At 35.4% G+C, this 22,058-nt stretch overlaps 1 protein-coding gene across 1 annotated transcript in view; it reads left to right on the top strand.

Annotated features, from left to right (window-relative positions):
* The window catches only part of LOC110459266 (putative carbonic anhydrase-like protein 1), a 109,697-nt gene that overhangs the window by 73,857 nt on the left and 13,782 nt on the right, over positions 1-22,058 (top strand). Inside the window, exons 3-5 of the mRNA XM_021511444.1 lie at positions 12,762-12,895; positions 16,269-16,460; positions 20,075-20,170. Coding sequence (XP_021367119.1) covers positions 12,762-12,895; positions 16,269-16,460; positions 20,075-20,170 — 422 coding nt within the window. The remainder of the gene's footprint in view (positions 1-12,761; positions 12,896-16,268; positions 16,461-20,074; positions 20,171-22,058) is intronic.

The following is a 22,058-nucleotide window of genomic DNA, read 5'->3' as shown; positions in this document are numbered from 1 at the left end:
GTCATGAATCATTCATTTAACTGGCGATATAACATAATTGTAAGTTATAAATTGGCTGTGTCAGATTTAATTATAAAGAGGTTAGGAAACGCTCGTTGCCCGTATTGTATCAGTGCTTTCCGCTTATGCCGGTACCTATTCATTAAATGTTCACACGGGTCTCAATATTCGTCACCATCACAGAAACCATCAACTCCACATTACTTCACTGCCGAGTATTGGAGGAATTACCCTTACGCCAAAGTCACAAAATTGAAATGGACCATACGATTCCTACCATAGACCTCCTATTACAAGAACAACGTTCATACCGTTTGTTTCATGGAATTCTATTATTTTGGTCGTTTTTAAGGTATTCTGTGTACATTGTTGAAACCTTGTCGAAATGTTTAACCTGTTAATAGATTCGGTTCCTACAGTAGACATCTCTTTGAAATTGCCATCACTTTTCACTTGAATATTCAGGTGCCTTCTGCATGGTATTTCAATGAAAAAAGCATTATAAAATCGGCATCAGATCCGCGCTATCGCAAGGAGGCACATATATCAATAAACATTCCATCCAGCAAATACACACACATGAAAGCACGTATTTTAATAACTGTAGTTGTTAATTGGATGTTTAATAAAAAATAAAAATAAAACTTAACAAGTCACTTATTGACTTTTCATACTTTAATGTCTTACGTTTCATCTTTAATTAAAATGTATTTCCCTGGTAGTAAACATTTTTCCTTACAATTGATTTTTGGTATATGTTTTATTTAATATGAGGGAAGGCGTTTACATGTATAAGATGTTCTTACTATTTATCCAATATATTGTTCAGACAGTGTTTTGGCAATAAAATGTGTTTACAACAACTACTCAATTCAGGTTTGAAAGCGTATAGTGACAAATACAGCACTGGATACTGATTTCATGTCGTGTTGCAAGGTCTTACAGAGATAGCTATATTGATCGAGTGTCAAATAGATATTTTTGATTTTATATGTACATGAAAACATTTTGTACAAGATGTTATCTAACGTTAAATGTCACTTTCGATATATTGTCTAATTTATAGTCAAGGGCAAAATAAAAACTAAAATGTCGGTACAAAAAGAAAAACCGAAGGACACCAGGACATAAGAAAGACATTAGCAAGACATTAGCAAGACATTATAAACAACGAACATAGACACAGCTTTTGTCAATCTAAAATTATTATATAGGAATCGCTGCCATATTTCTTACGTGGCATTTGACAGGCAGATGAATATAACTAACAGAATAAATATAATGGCAGTGAATGGTATCCACGTGGTTTGTGTATAAATTTGATTCATCAACACGATATACAAGGCTACGATTACAAAGGGAATACATAAGATATCGAATATGTGTAGGATGTTGAGATGTAAAGTAAAATGATGACATTGTGAATATTAAAATACGACATTGATAGCGAAAAGTTATAAATCTGGTAATGTTGGGTCGCTGTTGTCGTTTATTAGGACTAATTAAATAGGGACCTTAACATCTGTTTTTGTCCTAAGAAAATTGCAGTTATACGCTTGTATCTCTCCCCCTATCTACTTTCTTGCTGTATTTATTTGCTAGTTTTGACACTTGTCGTCCTATGTTATATGTGTAACTGGTTTATTTTGTAACATTCCTGCTCCAAATTGTCTGAAGTTTCCCGTAGGTTTTTGTCTTCATATGACCTTAGCTGTTGCAAGAACGTAAATCCCCCACCCGCCCCAACCCTTCCCAAAAACAAAACATTACATTTCTTAGTTGTTATAAGAACACTAAGCTTATATACCAAACCAAACCAAACTGCTCCATAATATACCTTTTCATCGTGTTACATCTCTTGTTACTCCTTGTCCGTTCCAATTTATGCAGCTAATAATCTGTTGTTTCGCATACTCTATTAAATACTTAATTTTAAATGTGCAAACACCTGTTTGTGTTACTTTCATAATATATATATATCAAATATATTATGTGCACATTGTTGGGTATTCAAAAATGTACCAATTAAAGAGGTGTCTCCGGGGCTAAGGGATTTGGCCTCATAGACTTATTACCTTGTAAAGGGTTGATATCCCCGACCTATAACAATGTTTATTGCTACCGAGTACAACGAGATTAATACACATGTGATACTAGAATGACCTCCAGCTGTTACCCAACTTATGAAGACTTAGTCCCTTTCCCATCAATTTGAATGGTTGAGATCCATTCCCCATCACCATTTTTACAATCATATATCAGCATATATAGGATACCAGTGAGGGCACAGTGATTTGCCCACACACACAGGGAATTAGTTCCTAACTCACAACTTGGAAACCATTTATGTTTTTGCAATAATAATGTTAATCTTTTTTTAATAAGATTGCATATATATTCAGGTGAGCGATACAGTCCCCATAGGCTTCTTGGTTTTACAGAAATACGAAACAGCAAATACTTAAAAACAACTATTGCATCATGCCATAACGATTCGTCTCCGATTTTACAGCTATAGTCATAATGACAAAATATTCATAAAACGTTTTGTAGAAAATAATTGATTGAACATTCACAAGGCCGAATGTGTTTTTTTTTGGTTTTTTTACTTTGTTTAATTTCGGGAAATTAAGTCAGAACGGGGAAAGATTTAATCGAATAATGCTTTCCTGCGTAAATAATTAACAACCATCAGGGTGACATTGCGAAGTTCTGTTAAGGATCAGTTTTCTCAAAACTGACAATCTAGTATGCACTGTTAACGATGTCGCTGTCGTGCTGGCTGTGAATCGTCTTTTCACTCACTCCCTAGTAGGCCATGTAAGGCACCGTTTCCTTTCGTGTAAAGTCATTTGCTCTTTTGTTTTTTAGTGTTTTCTTTTCCGTTCATTTGCAAAACAAAAGACAAATCGATATCGTTTAGCAAATAGTCAAATTACGACAGCTGAAAACAGATTTATCTTTCATATACTTTTAGTACGTACGATCCTCTAAAGGTGATACAATTCAACAAATCTTTATTTAAACACACACCAAGGCAACGTATTACAAGGTAGCATGAGAAATGCGAATATCGGTTATATGAACCCCCTCCTGCATGTTGGAAAAAGAATCGGCCTTTAAAATCCCACTGCATATTGTAAGGGGCAAATAATATGAGACCCTCTGCAGGTTGTTGGGGTTTTTTTTTGGGGGGGGGGGGATCTTTTGTTCTTTCACTTTTTGCACGATGACTTCTGTCAAAACAATATCAAAGAGACCAAAAGCGGGTTGAGCATCTCTTCTGTTATCACTCTTTCTTTCCGATGGTGTCTCCCAAGGCATCCGTCTTCATATGATCCTGGCCGTTGCGGGGTCGTTAAACCTAAAACAAACAAAGTATATTACAAATGATTACAACGAGACAGTAATTAATTTAAAATACAATCGTTTTCGGAAGACTTCCCTTGAATTTAATCTTCATGTCAAATAAGCAAATGCACGAGTACTAATCGTTAATAGTATAACAAGCTAATTAGGATGTTGTAAATCGGTTTAGACACGCATGTGATGTAATCGTATGTAATTATTCGGACAGTCTTTAATCGCCAGATGCTATAAACCGATATATTCACGAAATTAAACGAGTCAATTGTACAGACAAAATCAATACAACGAATCTCCCAATATCAACAAGGAAATCATAGCAGCGTGTACGGTGCTGTCCCGTTAAATGAAATAACGACATGGGTTTCTGTTCTATTGCCGTGTTTTGCATGATTAGCATAGTAGATATTTTATTGTATTTGACAGCGTTCTGTCAGGAATAAAAAAGTCTCATACAATTAGACCAAAATTCAATCTTGGCAGGGGTTGGAGGATATACAGTATACCAGAAGCGTTCAGCCTCGTGACATACTCGTCCTTCACCGGTAAAATCCAGTGTTAATTTTGCCATTCACATAGGATATTCATTTAAAAAATAAAAGGTTTTGGCATTGACTCTTCATTTCGGTTGTATTGTATCTTAGGAACGTTCTGGTTGTTGTGAAGGAACGGTTTCGATTAAGTCGAACCAATTATTGTTAGTTACAAATCATATTTAAATAATCCTTGAGATGCATGGTGGAATGAAAGGGAAAAAATATGAATGATGTATTGAGCTGCATAGGGAAAATATTAATCACGTCTTGCATTTTTTTTCTGATTTATTTTTAAGATGGCACCGAAACTAAAATAAAAAACTCTTTATAAGGCGGTTTAAACTTTTTGCTATTGTGAAAAAATGGAGATCCTTGAATAGTCCAAAGAGAAAAAGACCCGGTTTTCCTAATCCGTAAACGTCTTCAGCTTCATCAACCTTATCCGTTCGGTCAAATCTGGTCCATGTCAGGTCTCCAAAGCGAAAGCCAATGAGATGCAAAGCACATTTCCTTGCAACGCTTTACTAAGTTTTTAGCCCAAGTTCCTAGATCCTTGAAAAATTACAAAGAGAAGAAGACCATGTTTTCCTGATCCGTAAGCGTTGGTCGTCCAGGTAAGGGTTCTGTTGCCTCACCCAGGATAACCAAAGGGCTAAAAACTGGTATAATTGTACTTGCTGCAATTGTTCTCCCCCCGGACTTTCAGCTGGGACTGGTTATCCCCGTATCAGTATAATTTGACCTGATGGTACTCATTGCTATGTGCCTTTGGCGAAGTATTTCAACGAGGAACATGTAGCACACTAAATTCAGCATCGAATTCCCGTTGTCGGGAGGCGGCAAATACACAAATTGTATCGGTCCCAGATTACACATAGAATATTTTTACATAAGTAACAAGAAAACAAATCCTTAAATAACCTCCGACGCGAATAATAAACCACACAAAATAAAATCATCACTGGTATTTTTGTCATAATTAAGCCATTAACATCAAACCTTTTTTATCATTTAAACTTCGGAGTTTAAGAGAAACCATTAAATGCCTCAATATTTTGTAATTTTGTTCAAAATTAAGTTGATTTGAAAATTTCGTTGCTATTACAAATGCAGTCGTATGTTTACGGTGCACGGTTCATCTCTGATATATTATACTGTACTTAAATCGTTGTGAGTAGCACAGATAAATAAATAGTTTTAAGGATTTTTTAATTGACTACCTGGTTAAAAATACCTGTTTAATACTCAAGTTTTTTTGTTTTTTTTTACTGCACACTTGAAATACCATTGTCTGTTTATTTCATATAAAGAGAATTTTAAACCAGCGTAAGGAGGGGGTCTGCAATGAACCGACGTAAATATGTCATGTTTATCACGAAATGTAGACATTTCTATTAATAATAATAATATACAGCATTTATATAGCGCCCTATATAATTTGTAAAATTACTCTAAGGCGCTTTACAACATATGGATAACAGTAATGGTTATAATTGTGAAAACAAAACAACAAAGGCTTGCAATCACTTTCATACATTTAACAAGCAATGTGCACATAATTGAACAAATAAAAGGGTGGTATTTACATGACGTCTTTGCAAAGATTCTAAAATGCAGACGTGAAGAGGTGAGTTTTTATGTCCCTCTTGAACTTGGCCAGGGTATTCGACTTCCTAATAGCAGATGGTAAGCTATTCCACAACGTAGCCGAAACCCTCCCAAAGCATCTGTTTCCGTAGGTCACAGTACGAGATTTTGGGACACACAACAAAGATTCTGACTCCGACCGCAGTGATCTTGACGGCTGATACAGGGTAACAAGTTCCTGTAGGTACTGAGGAGCTGTTCCATTCAGTGCCTTGTATGTGTATACCAGAATGTTGTACTGCGACCTGTATCGTACAGGTAACCAGTGCAACGCATAAAGCGCAGGTGTGATGTACACTCTCTTTCGAGTACGAGTAAGTTGCCGTGCTGCAGTGTTCTGAACCCTCTGCAGACGACTAGTTAGTTTGTCAGATATACCACAGAGCAGGGCATTACCATAATCCAACCGAGAGGTAACAAGTGAATGCACCAAAATCTTGCATGCATCTGTAGTTAGAAACTGCCGAATACAGCCGATGTTCCTGATCTGGTAGTAACAGGATTTGGCAATAGCGTTCACTTGTTTCTCCATGTTCAGAGAACTGTCAAAGTATACCCCTAGGTTTTTAACAGCTGGAACAGTCTCAATAGTTCTGGCACCAACCTTGAGCTGGAGAGCCATTGTTTGCTGACACTTTGGGGAAAAGACGATTAGTTCCGTTTTTTTCCTGATTAAGTTTAAGCATGTTGGCGTTCATCCAGATACTGATATCTGTCAGATAAGCTTCCAGACTTTCTGAGACTGTATTCCAACTGTCCTGTGGTTTTATGACCATGTACATTTGTGTGTCATCAGCATAGCGATGATAGCGAAGGCTATGGCGACGACAAATTTCTCCAATCGGTTTGAAGTACATACAATATTTTCGTGGTCCTAACACCGACCCTTGAGGAACCCCGAAATCTAGTACTTTGTCATGTGAGGTGGCAGATCTGATGGCAACACACTGTCGTAGTTCACTCAGGTATGACTGTATCCAGCATAGTGCGGTATCAGTCACTCCATAAGAGTATTCCAGACGTTTATAAAGTATGCTATGGTCGATGACGTCAAATGCAGCTGACAGGTCCAGCATGACAAGCACCGCTCAGCACTTCTTATCCACTGCAGAAGCTTTATCAATATGTACACGTAGGGGGGCCGTCTCAGAGAGTATTCCAGACCGGTAGGCCGATTGCATGTTGTCATGGAGACTGTTTGCATGGAGATGAACCTCTAAACGCCGGGACACAACCTTCTCCAAGATCTTAGACAGAAAAGGCAGATTTGAAACTGGGCGGTAGTTTTTCAACTCCTCCTTGTCCATTCCGGGCTTTTTTAACAATGGTCCTTCTTGAAACATAATGGAACCTTTGACTCAACCAATGATTTATTCATGATTGCAATATCAAAGGAAGCAGTGCTTCAAGACATTGGTTTAATAGGTCTGTAGGCAGTTGATCAAGCTCACAGGACTTCGATTGCGAGGTCATGATAATGTTGCGCAACTCGTCCTGGGTTGTTGGTGAGAGCTTTGTCAATGGTTCCCCATCAAATGCAATGTCAGCAGTCATGACAGAGATGTCAATGTCAGCAGAGGTGTTCACTTCGGTAATATTTTTCCTGATTGAGCTGATTTTATTCAGAAATTAATCACTGAACTTGCTTGCTAAGTCTTTTTCAGAATTACAGCTTGGTAGGATAATTTCACCTTTCTGTCCCATTAGGTTTTTGGTGAGTCTAAAAAGCTGTCTTTTATCCTTGCCACATCCTTCGATTTTTTCCGAATAATAAGCCTTCTTTGACTGAAAGAGCAGTGAACCAACTAGCCGACATTGCTCTCTCTAAATCAGTTGGTGAACGGTTAATTTGGTCAGTCGCCACTGTCTCTCTGCTTGTCTACGTTTCTGTTTTTCCACGCAGAGATTTTCATTATATCACGGGGCATTTGGTCTCACAGTTATCACCTTAGTTTGCAGAGGTGCGTGTTTCTCTATAAGGGCTTCTATACCAAATGTGTATGCTTCAACAAAATCATCAACCTTGCCTTCAGTAGATTGAAGGGCGGAACAAGACTGTTGAGGGCCATTCAATTTTTCTGTTTTTCATTTCAAATCCATAAAGACGTTTATATCAACGTTTTTACCGTCTTTTGAGATCGTCTATCCAGTATTTTTCTTTAAAACACGCCACACCGCTGAATCACTATCCATTTAAAAATGTTACCCTGCATTTTTCCACTGTAAAATGCCTTTAGCCATGCGAGTAATGATAAGGAGGCGGAATTGATGTAGCAAGTCGTCGCTGTGCCTTCTCACCTCCGATATTGCCGGGATAGCTGTTCTCCCGGCGCGATAATGGTCTCTCGAATGTGTTGGCTATCCAGAGTCTTGTCAAGTAGGGCTAAACGCGTGACAAACTCGTAAATCTGTTCCCCAAAATGTCGATTATTTTGTAAAACAAAGTATAAAAATGTCAATTTTCAAATCATCATCTAAGCTCATGACGTTTAAGCGTATCTTTGAAGATAGTTGAAATCGATATTTCTTGTTTATTTTCTGTAATTAGATTTGAATTAAGTGGTGAAGTGTTTTATATTGCGTCGTCTCTGAACCTAGTCGGTATAAGGGTGTCTGTTGTCATCAAGTGATTTGGGAATTATAAAAAAAAAATGTTGACAAACTTGTGTTATGTTTACAATAATGGTTTTCTACAAGGTTGCACTATACCATTACTGTACGGTTGTTACTACAACGATGTTTGGTTTATGTAATAATGGTGTTTCACCCCCGTCATCATATATGGCTGTTAAATCAGGGATCATGGATTATCTCTCTCTCTCTCTTCGACGCTGATATGACTTTTATGACTCTGAGTAATCACACCCTGAATCTTGAACATGTATTATACTTAATTAAAACACGGAATATTGTGTGGTATGTGCGTGCGTACCATAGTTATGTGATATATTTATGGTTTTATGTCGTACCATGTACATGTAACGTTAATATGTGTGTTATATATATATCAGGGGTTATTGCATTTGGGATCCGCTAAATGTGACTTTGGGAATGATATTGTCAGTGTTTATCGGTAACTACGCCAGTGGATGTAAAAATATATTTTAATATAATACAGATTAGCTGTCATCTGTAACCGGTGCACATTCAGCGGTTTTCTTCCGTGTCTTCTATAAAGAGGGCATGGGAGAGACCAGCATGGATCTGCTGCCCTCATTGCAACACTATTATTGTAATTCCCGTCTTCTTTATTGGTTTATCTACTTTTTGTTTCGGACGTTGTCTCACTAGGTATTTTTCCTTATACATTGTATGAACAAACATCTGTCATATGGAGTGTGTAACACTGGCATGGTTTACAACAGTTTATCACATGTGTGACGTATAAAATCGGGCTAATATTCCAGAGATTATTGGTATCCGCTGATTGTGACGTTTAAACAAATTATAGTTAAGGTTTCTCGGTTATCAGGTCATCTACATATAAAAACGTTTTTTGATAAAACAAAAAATTATTTTGATCTGAACGAAGTGTTTGTAATTTGTGCGTAAGCAATATTAGTATAGTTTGAAACAACAATTTTCGGTGATCGCTACATGTAGATTTAATACATTGGTAATATATCAAGGGAGTTTGGTGTTCGCTACATGTGACGTTGAAATGGGTCATAATAAACGTTCACCTATGTGGGGGACACAATGGGTTAGTCCTTAAAATGGTAGCTGTTATGTCCCTATCAACGTTCAGCATCCAGGTAATCGTAGCAACTGGTTTACCCGTTGTCAGTCCAATAATGTTGCCGGGTAGAATACCGTGATTGGTGCTTTCGGCATGGTATTTCAGTGAGGTAGCACTCGTTTGTCAGCATCGGATCCATGTTATCACAAGGAAGCTGATACACCAACATATCTCTAGTACTCATACACATATTCACGTATGAATAGCACATATGGAGGCACGTCCTTAAATGACCTAACTGTACGTTGAAAATTAAACCTAATTGAACCAAACCAATCCTTTTTCTTAGTAATCATCCCATTTAAACAACGAATAATTAGAAACTTTCGTAATGCTGCCACAATTTTTCAAGGGATAGTTTAACACGTGAAGACGTTTGGAGACAAATCGAAGAATATGAATAAGTACATGCAAATTGTGACGAAGAATCGACGGAAAAAAGGAACTTGAAAAAGGTTTGTGGTAAGCATCATGGCTAATGAAACGAGGGGCATTATACCAAGGTTTTAACGGATGTCCGCCTCTAATATTAAACGAGGATGCAAATGAAACCAAGGGGCATGTATCAAAGCCAAGTGTTAAATTGTTAAAATGTCGAAAGAACAACCTTCGAATGTTTTTGTGAGAGGCATCCAATGTGCGTTTTGAGCGGATTATTTCCTCCCTGTAGTTCTGATTTGGTGATATAAAAAAGCCAAATGTTATCTTCTTCCCCTATTACAACAACTTGGATCTGTATCTTGTTGTTTCCTTCCTATTTATTCTTCTTGTCGTGTATATCTCCCTAGGTACCAGTCTTCGTATACTCTTAGCTGTCGTGAATATGTAACCCTTAACAAATCTGTATTAGAAATATCTGGGCGACGTTTGTTTATGGTTTATAATAACAGTATCCGTTTATTACATCATGTAACCGTATTATAAGGTTTAAGTTTCATCGGCTATTGGTAATCACATGTGTTTTATATAACAGGTGGTTTTGTGACTACTCCATGACGTTATATATACAGCGTCCTGAGGAATTATAACATTTCTTTCTGTAGCTTTATATAGCTAACATATATGGATTCTGTAAAATCCTGTTGTCTCGTTATAGTAGGTATCTTGTATAAAATATACAGTAACATATCCATACAATACGCCTTATTTCGTGTCCATTTACCAAACCACCAACACATATGACATGCTGTTAATGTCAATCTACGTTTTCTTCGATTCAACGCTAATCTCCTTTATAACGCCAATATCGAGCTAGACAAAAAGTGGAAATATCGCGAATTGTATTGTTATAAGGATTCTCATCAATCGCATTCTTTGACACAACATATGTTTTCAGACCTAATGTGATTTGCTAACATTCATTATATGGATTCTAGGTAGTCTCGCCCTATGACGTTGCAGCATATTTTTTTATAATAAAACATTCTGATAATCTAGCCGTTGTGACGCTGATATGATTTCAGTCGTTTTATCATGGCATATATTTTGTACTTATCTATTGCAGACGACATTCATGTCATCACATCATTGCACCTATTTCAACCGGAAGAGGAATATGTATATAGGGTTTTGTTTTTTCGGATTTTGTTTTTTTAGATATCAGACAATATAAAATAAATTGAGTCATTCATTCTCACGCTTTTTCGCGTTAAACTGCACCAACCGCAGCGGAGAACTATACATCAAATCTCAAATGGTCGGACAAAGAGACAAAAGATACTCAAACGAACTTAATAGCCTTAATCTCTTTGTTTTCTTCCGAAATTTTATGTCATTATGAATTAATAAAAGTCGTATCGTTTATTAAACTGCCCATAATGAGCCCGGCCTCTAGTCCATTACGTCATCACGGAAAGGATATGGATGTCATTGTTAGCGTAACTACTTCCATTCGCCATACATCACGTATATGTATGATACGAACTGAATATTCATTTGATGGTCCTAATCCGTTACAGATTTGGACATGTTGGTTCTATTTTGACTGGAAAGTGACCAATTTAATTGAAAAATTTGAATCAATTATTTTTCATCTTTGTAATACACAAAATATAATAATAACACTGATTGTATCCTAACCACATGTAGACGTTTAAAGTCGAAGCAACATAATGGCTGTTTGCTGGTGTTTTTCCATACCTGGTAGGTCAGGACTGTGTTCTTAATATCAAATATCAAACCTCAAAACAACCTAAACCAGAAGAAATCCGCATACATGAAAACATGGCAGTGTCCTTAACACACATTTAACGTTCCATTTGACGGATCACTATTAAAATCAATAGGATTCTTCTTTTCCCTTGAGGTACTTTTAACAAAGGTTATCCACCGTATATTTCCTTCCAGATAATTTCTATACAAGCACTTGATATCTTGTTTATCGTATTGTAGTAGGCCTCTATGGTATCGCTCGTTTATTATACGATTTTAAGCTCATTCACCCCTGAAGACAGATTTGAACTCTTCTAATTCAATGGTTAGAATAGTTTATCATAAAATTTCAGGTTTGAATGAATTAAATACTTATACGACAGCTACTGATATCATTACGCTGATATTTAGTGAAAAAGCAGGTATGTTTGTTAAAAAGCCAAGATTGTGATTTGTGTTTTAAAATTTGTATTTTTGTCTGTAAGAATAGATATGAAAAGTATAATGTGACATGTTATTTTGAGGAAAAAAAACAATCCCTTAGTCCAGAGTTCAACGCGATAACATAGAAAGTGGAGATTCTAGCTACATTTCATTTCTCACATTCGTCATTAAAGCTCTTGCTTCTTTCTCAAAAGAAATTGACAATTACGACTGGCTTTAAATTTCAAGGTATCCGATTTAACGTTAAGTGTCCTTAGAGCTGGTTATAAAAGTAATACACAAAGTTTTAGCGTTTAATGGAAATGCAGAATTTAAATTAATTATTTAACTGATTTATAATCAATTCACACGTTCACTCTAACTGAAATTAGAAATAAAATCTACGAAATGTTTTGAATTGTTAGTTTTTAATTATTCGGAGTTAGTTTTTATTTTGTTAGGAAAAGCATTTCATTGGACACAAAGGAGAGTTAATGATAAAGCATTTTTGTATCTAATACATAAACCATTTTGTTAACTCACTACATGTTATAGTTTGTTATAGACATGATAAAGTAGCATTTATCTTAAATAGATAGTTCTCAGAAAGTAGACCTTTGTAAAGAAAGAATAATCGGTAATATTGATCAATATTTTTTAAATTGTTCCGTTGCTAATCCGTCTAAACATCAGAGACTCGAAAAGAAACTAAAAGCAACAATCTATATTAACGGGATATCTGCACAATACCATTACATAGACGCCGATTCTAATCCAAACTCATTTTCAAAGTCAAGTAGACGTTTTATATTGTTATCTCCTAGCTTACCGACGGAAACTACTTCATTCATCATGGACATTCTTTGATTATCATGTCCTTTTTTTCTTTTCTTTTATAGGTCCCACAAGATGGGGCGTTACCGGTCCCTACCGGATGTGCTCCTGGGGCAAACAACAGTCTCCAATAGATATACACCCGGATATACTCCTGTTCGACCCGAATCTCAAGCATGTCAAGGTGGAGGGCTCTCATGTGAGTAGACTTTGTCGCCTTCCGGTCCATTAACATATCACTGTGTGTCGCCTTACGAACGATCCATTTTGATAATTGATTGAATGCATACACGAACAATTGATTCCCCCCGCTATATCTTAAGGTATTGTATTTCCTGTTTACAATGGAACCCTGTAAGTCCGGAGTCAAATAGTCTGGAACTCTCGTTTTCTGGACAATTGTTTTCAGGGACGAACAATTTTTGTTTCATTGATCAGAATTATCTTGACTTCATCGTTTTCCCCTAGGGAATCGATAAAAATAGTATTTACCTGATATAACGTCAAACTCCCAAATACGTGATTATATATATATATATATACAGAAAGTAATTACAGCTCATACATCTAGGGATGCTAAAATGTGAACATACTACATTTGTAAGTTACGATGTATCAATAGTTATAACAGATATGTAAACAAGAACAATCAAAGGCGAATTAAATTGCTGTTTATTCCTTATATTTCCTATAACGAAATGAGGGTATTAAATTCACGTACATCATTATCCTATTTTTGAAATTTNAGGGGGGGGGGGGGGGGGGGGGGGGGACTTACTTTTGAACATCATACATGTATAGTAGCCAACAGGGTATGTCCATGTACAAATACGTAAAGCTTTTTCTCATTGATTTAAAGATCTTTATATATGTGCGGATTTCTTAGAATAAGCGTATAGTGTTCTTGTGAGATGTCACTTCCATCGAATGCACGCTATCTTTGCCAGGCTTGGCCCGTTTACTTTTTTGTCTGTGATAACGTTGCTCTTACTTTTAAAAAATGTCACTTCTAAAGATGTGTCTTTGCTTCTATATTCATACAACACAATCCCTATTAACAGGGAAGTTATGATATATAGCTTGATTACACCTAATTCATATGATCGGTGATAACATACAGCAAAAAGTTAATGCGTTGGTACTATGTCTTTAGAACAAACAAAAAAGTATGTTGAAGTACGTCAGAAGACAACACATACCCTATACCATTTAACTTGTCTAGGAATGTGACACAAGCGATGTGATAAAACCCTAATTATCCTACGTTTATCAATATTCCCTATCCAATGAGTAATGTACATGCCTTAACTACAATATACTTCCGGTGTGTGAAAAACACCCAGAACTTAATATGCTATCCACTTTGTATTTCATTTAACGTGTAAATGACAAACTGAGAATAAAATGGTATTTGCATCATAGAAAAGAACACAATTTTCTGTTTCGCCTGCCTTAACTTATTTCTTATTGACAGCCTTCGGAAAGGTCATAATTACGTGGTGTGATCTTTGGTAATATATAGGAGTATTAAGTGACTACAAATATCACAAGCCAAATACAATGTAATGGACAACTTCTGATTCTTTAACAAACGACTATTCCAATAACAAAAAACGACGCATATCATCAATGCCGGTTTTCCTCCCACTGTAACGATCGTATTTTAATAGAAATAGCTATAAATGTCATTGTAATGAATTTTATTTGAATTGCCGAATTATTTCAATTCTTGAAGGACTTCATTTACAAAGATGTAATGAATCAGCAGCCCTAACTCTAGAAACCTTTACATTCTGAGTATCACAAAACGGGAAAAAAAGTCAAGATTTACGCAGACCAAGCTTAACGAAAGAATAATCCCTGCTGAGAACTATGTGAAGAATCCGAAAATAACAAATATCGTTATTTTCACAAGAAAAATCGAACAAATGAAAATAAAAATAATCAATTAATTCGCTAATAAAATACCCGTTTAACATTTTGTTTGTTCTCGTCAGATCACAAATAATCTTTTCCTGTGAGATAAAGACGTAATTTATAACTATCTAGAACGGTTATTTGTCATCCGGGTATTGGAATCTAATCATCAAGAGACATCTGCGCATGATCATTAATTTTACGACCGGAAGTGTTGTAACAAACTCTAGGCCATCAGCTTAAAAAAATACAAATTGAAGATTTCCTTCTAGCTCACTCAAGACATTAATAGTAACAAGAACCGATGTCGCTATTATGCTTCAGTGAAATTTAACGAGGGCTAAGGGCTTCAAAATGATGTAGTTAAGATAGGACGTCAGACCCTCACGAAAAAAATCAGAGAAGAAATTCATGTTTGTAAATTAACTTAATTTATCGTCTCTGTCGTTTTTACCTGAAAACGGTAATACTACAGTGTAATTATACGTTATTTCAAAGTCATTTTGACAACAAATCACACAGAGGAAATTTTATTTTCTTTAAAAGAATATTTAGTTATTTTGATATATAAGTGAGCCCTAAACGGGACGCTTGTGGAAATATGGTCCAAGAATTTGGCATGCAATGCAAAGAAGCGTTTTTTTTCTTTTTAATAAATGCAGCTTTCTAAAATGATGCTATTACGTCAATTAAACGGTTTATTGGCTTTTACTATGGTTACACGGGCACTTTAAGTTTGTACATAATCACAAAAAAACATAACATTCTAAATTATACTGCCATACCAGGCTTTTCATGTGAATGACAATTTTTCTCAAAACTTATGCTTATTTGTTAAAGACATGAAATACTCCTTTGATTTATAATGTTTGAAATTCGATTTTCTGCTTATAGTGAATAACAAATACTGAAATCATAAGTTTGTTGTTATGAATGGAGTTGACTTTAAGCAAGCTTGCTAGGTATATTATTGTGCATGAAGGAACAATTGATGGCGCCAAAAAAATGATTTGATAATAAACATAACGAATTTATAGTTTTGTATCGTTTCTTTCTAATATTTTTCTTATCGTTATTTAGACAAATACAATATGAACTGTGCAAATAGTTTCATCACTTAACATTTAGGAAAAGAAATAACTAATGTGGAGAAAACCTCGCTTTATAACAAAGCATATATTTTTGATAACACAAAAAAGATTACTGGATTGTTTCTCTTATGTATAATGGACAATACGTTCTATGGCGCCTTTAAAGAAAAAACATGCCTCGATATGAATGTTACTTGTCAGGTCACCCTTGGTTATTTGGAGTCATATTATGTAATGCGTTGTTTGATGCTGAAATAAATATATTTTAAAATAGACTGTTACATAGTAAGGCAAAATTGACATTTAGCAGGTTTTAGGTATTTTTACAAATAAAAGTACCTGCTTTTCAAATTTAAGATAATGTATTATTTTTCCCCGGACGAACCGATGTAAGTATTGGCGAAAAGCGGTTGAACATATCGTTCACAATCTCAGAAATCGGAAACAAACTTAACGTTTGTAGACAATAGACATAATGCTTGATCAGCCCTGTGTAAGACACATGCTTTATTCATTTTCTGTTCATTACGGAATCAAATCAATTCTCATTTCATTATGTTCCAGGTGAATGGAAAACTGCTGAACACCGGAAATGACATCACGTTTTTACTTGACAGTTCTTTCCCAACTCACGTGAATGTCAGTGAAGGGCCATTGTCATACGTGTATCACGTGACAGCCATCAAATTCCATTTCAGCAAAGTAGACTTTAACGGATCAGAGCACAGAATAGCTGGTCGGGCATTTCCGGCGGAAGTAAGTTTATAGTTTTATATCTTGTTTTCCGGTTGCTTCTTACATTGAATTAAAATGGCGTGCGTAGTTTCAGTAAACCTGGTCGAGTCTGAAAGGTTGTCAACGACGAACATTTTTAAAGCCCAATGCATTCCACGAACCATAATCTACTCACTCGCATATGCGGCTTGACTGAGCATTGTCAGCTTTTCAGTAATTCAATTCTTTTAGATAATACTTTTTTTATTTCAATATGACATATATGTTTTTAATCGGATGGTCATGTTGTTGGTTACCGTTATCAACATTATCCGGATATTTGTAAGTATGATTAGCAACTTGACATTGTAACATAAAATTGACCCTCATTTGATTGTTTTAAAATATTCAAATGTATTAAAACATAAAATGTTTCGATATGAATCATATTCTTATATTCAGTTTTGTTACATGTGAATAATGTGAATGATGAATTGAACAAAACAGACATAAATTAGATAAATTGCCAATTTCAGCTTTTGAATTGCCACGCTATCTAAGCTTTCTACATCCGTGCAGACCTGGGTATACTTTATGCGCTACACTCGAGTTATTAGGGATATATCTGGCAAACGACACTTTAAACTGTCAATGAAGTTTCTATTGCTGCCTAGACATATTTGTTGTTTAAATAAATTCTGTCTCGTACTTAAACTGTTTTCTTTGAGATGGACTAGACGAGACAGGAATATTGGCCAGAGCGGTTTGAAATTATTAGTTTTCAGTTGCAAAAGAGCAGGAGGTATAGATATTCAATTAATTGTTACAGGAGTACGACAAACTCAAGGGGGACCTTTTTACATTAAATAAGAGAGCAACCTGCTATCTAGTAGGTTTACGATCGGATCTGACCTGCTGACATGATGCAACTACTTTCCACTCCCCTTAAAATCCAAAATATCTTCAAACTACTTAATGAGATAATATAGATACCAATTGTTTTTTTACATTTTTCTCTCGTTTTTCTGATATAAAGTCGAGTCCGATCTTCCTAATGATGTTGATAAATACACAATTTATTAAATCATTAAAACAAATATTGATACATGTCGGAATTTGCCAATACGATTAAAATAGCAGTTTAAGCATGTTTACAGCTTTTCTCTGTCGAAACAGTTTCTGTTGAAACATTTGGTTTAAACTTTGTTTTATTCAAATTTTGTTTGACAATACATCGAAATACATGTTTTATAAAACAGAAAAGGAAACAAAAACAAGTGTCGTGACACTTATGTAAATTTGTTACCTGCTTAGTAATCAGCTTTTCAACACTAGCTACAAGAATGAAGTAATATGTACAATAGAATAATTACGGGAATAGGGGAGGGGGTAATGGATTTGTATGCAGTGGAAACCAGGAATGAATAACATATCAATATACATATGATCGTCAGATGGTAATATCATATGGCTCTATTGCAATGAGTATGTGGAACACGATTCTGTAAAATATAACTATGGAATAGTAGATGAAAATGTCAGCAGTCCTGTAAATGGACACTCGAAAAAGGTTAAAATGTATATACAAGTTACATAGAATAAATCACCACTAAATCAACTATTGACAAAATTAGTATGTCACAAAGCACCGCCATGATTATTAAAAACGTTGCAGTTCACATACTAGCCATCACAATTATCAAATCCGTAAGTCCGTAAAACACTTTCCCGCCTCGTCCCTGGTACGTCCTGCTCTTTCAAGGTAACACATCACTTTATCAAACAATCATAATCATGGCGAGTAAATGACATAATATGGTATAAAGGTATGCAATGGCAAAATCACTGAATAAGCATATAAATCCAAATACATTTTAACACATCGTAGTAAAACGAATGCAACACAACATACACATATATATATATGTCAAAATGAAATTGTTAAGGACTATTCGTTTATTTGAAATCTTTTAGTTTTGAGTATATAATTTTGGACGGCTAGAAAAAATCGTAGTGTTTTCTTGATGGGTTAGAGAGTCATTACCAAAGATTAAAAGATTAGTTGATAGTTGATACGGCAATCTCAGAATATGAAGCTGTCTAAGTGATGTATATTTATTACATTTTAGCAAATAATGTGTTGAGTTCTAAATGGCATCGCAGGAACAATTCGGTGATGGTATGATGTTTTTCGTAAACAAGTGTTCTTTTAGGGAGCTACATGACATACGCAGTCTTGCGTGGTAGATTTGACCCAGACGTGAACCCTGAAAGTAGTATGAAGGTGGGCATGATTTACTATTAGATTTCAGAAAGGCTTTTAAATGGGAAATGGAAGGGTTATTTCTAATATGTAATGGAAGAGAATTCCAATTGTCTACAGCAGAAGGAAAAAATGCATTTAGAAACATTTGTGCTACTGGATACCTATAACACCGTATTGACGACAACTTGTTCACTTTTAAAGGTCGCACTCGTTCATTGTGCAATGGTAAAAGGCTAAAAGCAACCTTTATGGTATTTTGCTTTCTATATCACTCGCAAAAAACAAATGTTTGTCATGTTTAACGAGAGCACTTAATTTATATTCATCAACAGTTTTAACCTTTTCCAGTGGAATAATGGAAAGTAAATTTACATTCATTGATGTAGAATATACCACAAAAAAGGCTGTTTATATGACAGTCCATTCATTGCAAAGAGAATTTCCCCTAACATAAGATCAGACAAATTGTACCTGTAAGTGATGTTGTGGTTCGTTGAAATACATGTAAAATACACAGGGCACTATGACCAACTCAGCCTGGCAATTATTTACCAAGATAAACCGTCTATGTGTATAATGAGCTGGGACGACAATCATTGACTTATTATTGGGAAGGCTCAAATATTTCATGCATATGTTTGGTCAATGAATGTCATATAAAGATTCATAGGGGTTTTTACTGCAAAAATCCCAGATAAACTCTCGACTAACTTTCGACCATCAATGCTATATGGACAGTATCTTTGTAGACACTAAGCGTCTGCTAGGAGTCCATAAATCATCAATAAGTATTTATGTTTCAAAATTGGACATTACGTCCGCAAAACTTCCGCATGCTGTGTATATCCCTAATAGTTTTTTCTGAAACGCTTTTCCGGATATCTTATCACGTAAGCCGTTATTCCGGGAAAATAACTGCGCATATCTCCATAAATGTGTGCGGGATACATACATAAAAGTGAAGCCATCAAGATGATGTACGCGACAAGCACAAATGTTACGCTACAATCATTTCGGGCGAATGTGTACTTATCTGATGCTTATACCGCGCTGTACTATTGTAAGGACTACATCATCATAATTATATATCCGGACCAGAGAAAGTATCGCCATAACTTTACCAAACACTGGGTATCATGAAAGTCAAGCGAAATGCTAGCCTGTCATAACAAACAGTGTATACGCCAAATCATAAAGGGAATGCATCCCGAAGTAGAATGAATATGAATTGCACTTTATAAATAGGCCTCTTTAAATCAAAATCTGTGTAAATTTTACATTCAAAGTATCATTTTCAATGATAAACAGTTACATATTTTTTGAAGATAGTAAAAACAATATAAATACATGTACAGATATGGATTTGTTAAGTACATGCTTTTCATTTCAGATGCAAATAATAGGATACAATGGAGATTTATATGAAAATATGTCTCGTGCAGAAAATTCATCGAACGGAGTTGTCATCATTTCGACATTTTTAGAGGTAAGTATACCATTTTACTTGTACACCATTGGCTGAGCAGGGACATTAAGCACCTGTTGTCTGTGCTGGATGCCTTCGTCATGGTGTTTCAATGAGATAACACTATAAAGTCGGCATCAGATCCGCGCTATCACAAGAAGACAAGTGCATCAACATATCCTGCACATATCCACGCATAAACAACACACATAAGAAAGTAGGGCTTAAGATCAATTTTAGTTACTTCAATTTGCTTTAAGCAAAGACACAAAATACTCCATGAATATGCATGGAACCCCATATCAGTTACCCTTTGCGCTTACATGCAATGGGTTACAGCAGGCGGATTCTTTCCCATGAACCTGAACCTAATAGGCAAGGTACGCAAACAATTTGACGAGTTATTTGCATGATAATAAAATAATTACAAAAACCTCTCTTTCTGTCCCTTTGCAACAAACATTAATGATATTTCGCTGAAAAGTCAAAATAGTAAGTGTTGTGTTTTAAACAAAGTTAGGTAGTCCTCCAGGAAATACGACATCTTCACTTGCATGACAATCCTGCAGGTTGGTGGATAAAATACAACTGCCGTATCGTACGGAAGACAAGGCTTAGCTGCAGGTTGCTTCATTATTTGACAACTAGATAATGCACCCGTATATTTATGTCGCTTTTGAAACAAGACTATTTATCAGTTCAGAATATAAATGTTGTAAACGGTTAAATATTAATGTATAAAAGATGCTGGCTGGTGTAAGTTTTGCAATCAGTGTATCACTAATTAAGCTATGAGTTATAACATCCTGTTTAATCTAATTAGTGTATATGTGCATAATAATTGCAAAAGCAACTTTCTTTTTAAACTGTCAAATAATCTGCGAGGAATGTTAACAAAGGTAGCAATGATGTATTGCCAGCACCGTTTTTGTTATTATTGTTTTCAATCTGACGTCACATTAATATCATTCTCTGAACATTAATTATAATTAAATATAAATATATGGGGGCTTGAGCGAGTTCTTATTGGCGTTAAGGTGGCTATGTGAACGTTTCATCCGATGCGTTATAGTCTATTGCTCATATGAAGAAATTATATATGCTTCGTGTTAAAATATGTCCTCTTGAATATAAAAAATATAGGCAATTTTGGAAAGTTGCAAGCATTTGCTTCCATGGTTAATATGTGGTTATGAATCAAGATTTGACAAAAGTAAGACGTTAAAAGTTCGGAACCCCTCTTAGCTTATCTAATTTTATTGGATATATTTTGGTTGCACTTGCTTCCATGTTTGGTATATTTTCAACTACTTTTGATTTATGCAACTTCTTTGTATTTATGTGTTTTTTAAAGTAACCATAAGATTTGATAGAAGCCACATGGTGGCTTATTCAGTAATATAAATACAAATGTCACCCTTTGAGTGGCTTTTCTTGTTGTGGTTGTTCTTGTTATAATTGGAGAGGCATACAAATCGCTTCAACTTCTAACTACCTAGTTTAATTTGGTGTTAAGGTTTTAACGGCCTTTCAACAGATAAAATCTTTTAAAAGCTAGGTTCCCCTATGTTAATGTATGCATGTGAGGTTGAGGTGGTATGTTCTTTTACTTTGCCTCCTCGCGATAGCGTTGAGCGAATGCCAATTTAAGGCTTTTACCTCACTTAATTTACCTGCGAACGCTCCCAGTACAGTACTTTAACCAGTCATAATAAACTGACAACAGGCGAGGCAGTCACTGTGCCTACCCCTAGTGCTGAACGGTAAAGAGATAATGATAACTTCCATTTTAAAAGGACATCGATATGTCCCGGCCTGGGAAGAAAATCCATTGTCTTCTTCACATGGAATTTTCAGCGTTATTGTCAAAAGTGATGTGAAGTCAAAACAGAGGTTACGACGCATTTAA

The sequence above is a fragment of the Mizuhopecten yessoensis genome, unplaced genomic scaffold (assembly GCF_002113885.1).
Source record: "Mizuhopecten yessoensis strain PY_sf001 unplaced genomic scaffold, ASM211388v2 scaffold9987, whole genome shotgun sequence".
Taxonomy (NCBI): domain Eukaryota; kingdom Metazoa; phylum Mollusca; class Bivalvia; order Pectinida; family Pectinidae; genus Mizuhopecten; species Mizuhopecten yessoensis.
Note: the sequence above shows the minus strand (reverse complement) of the source record. Positions and strands in the feature narration are given on the sequence as shown.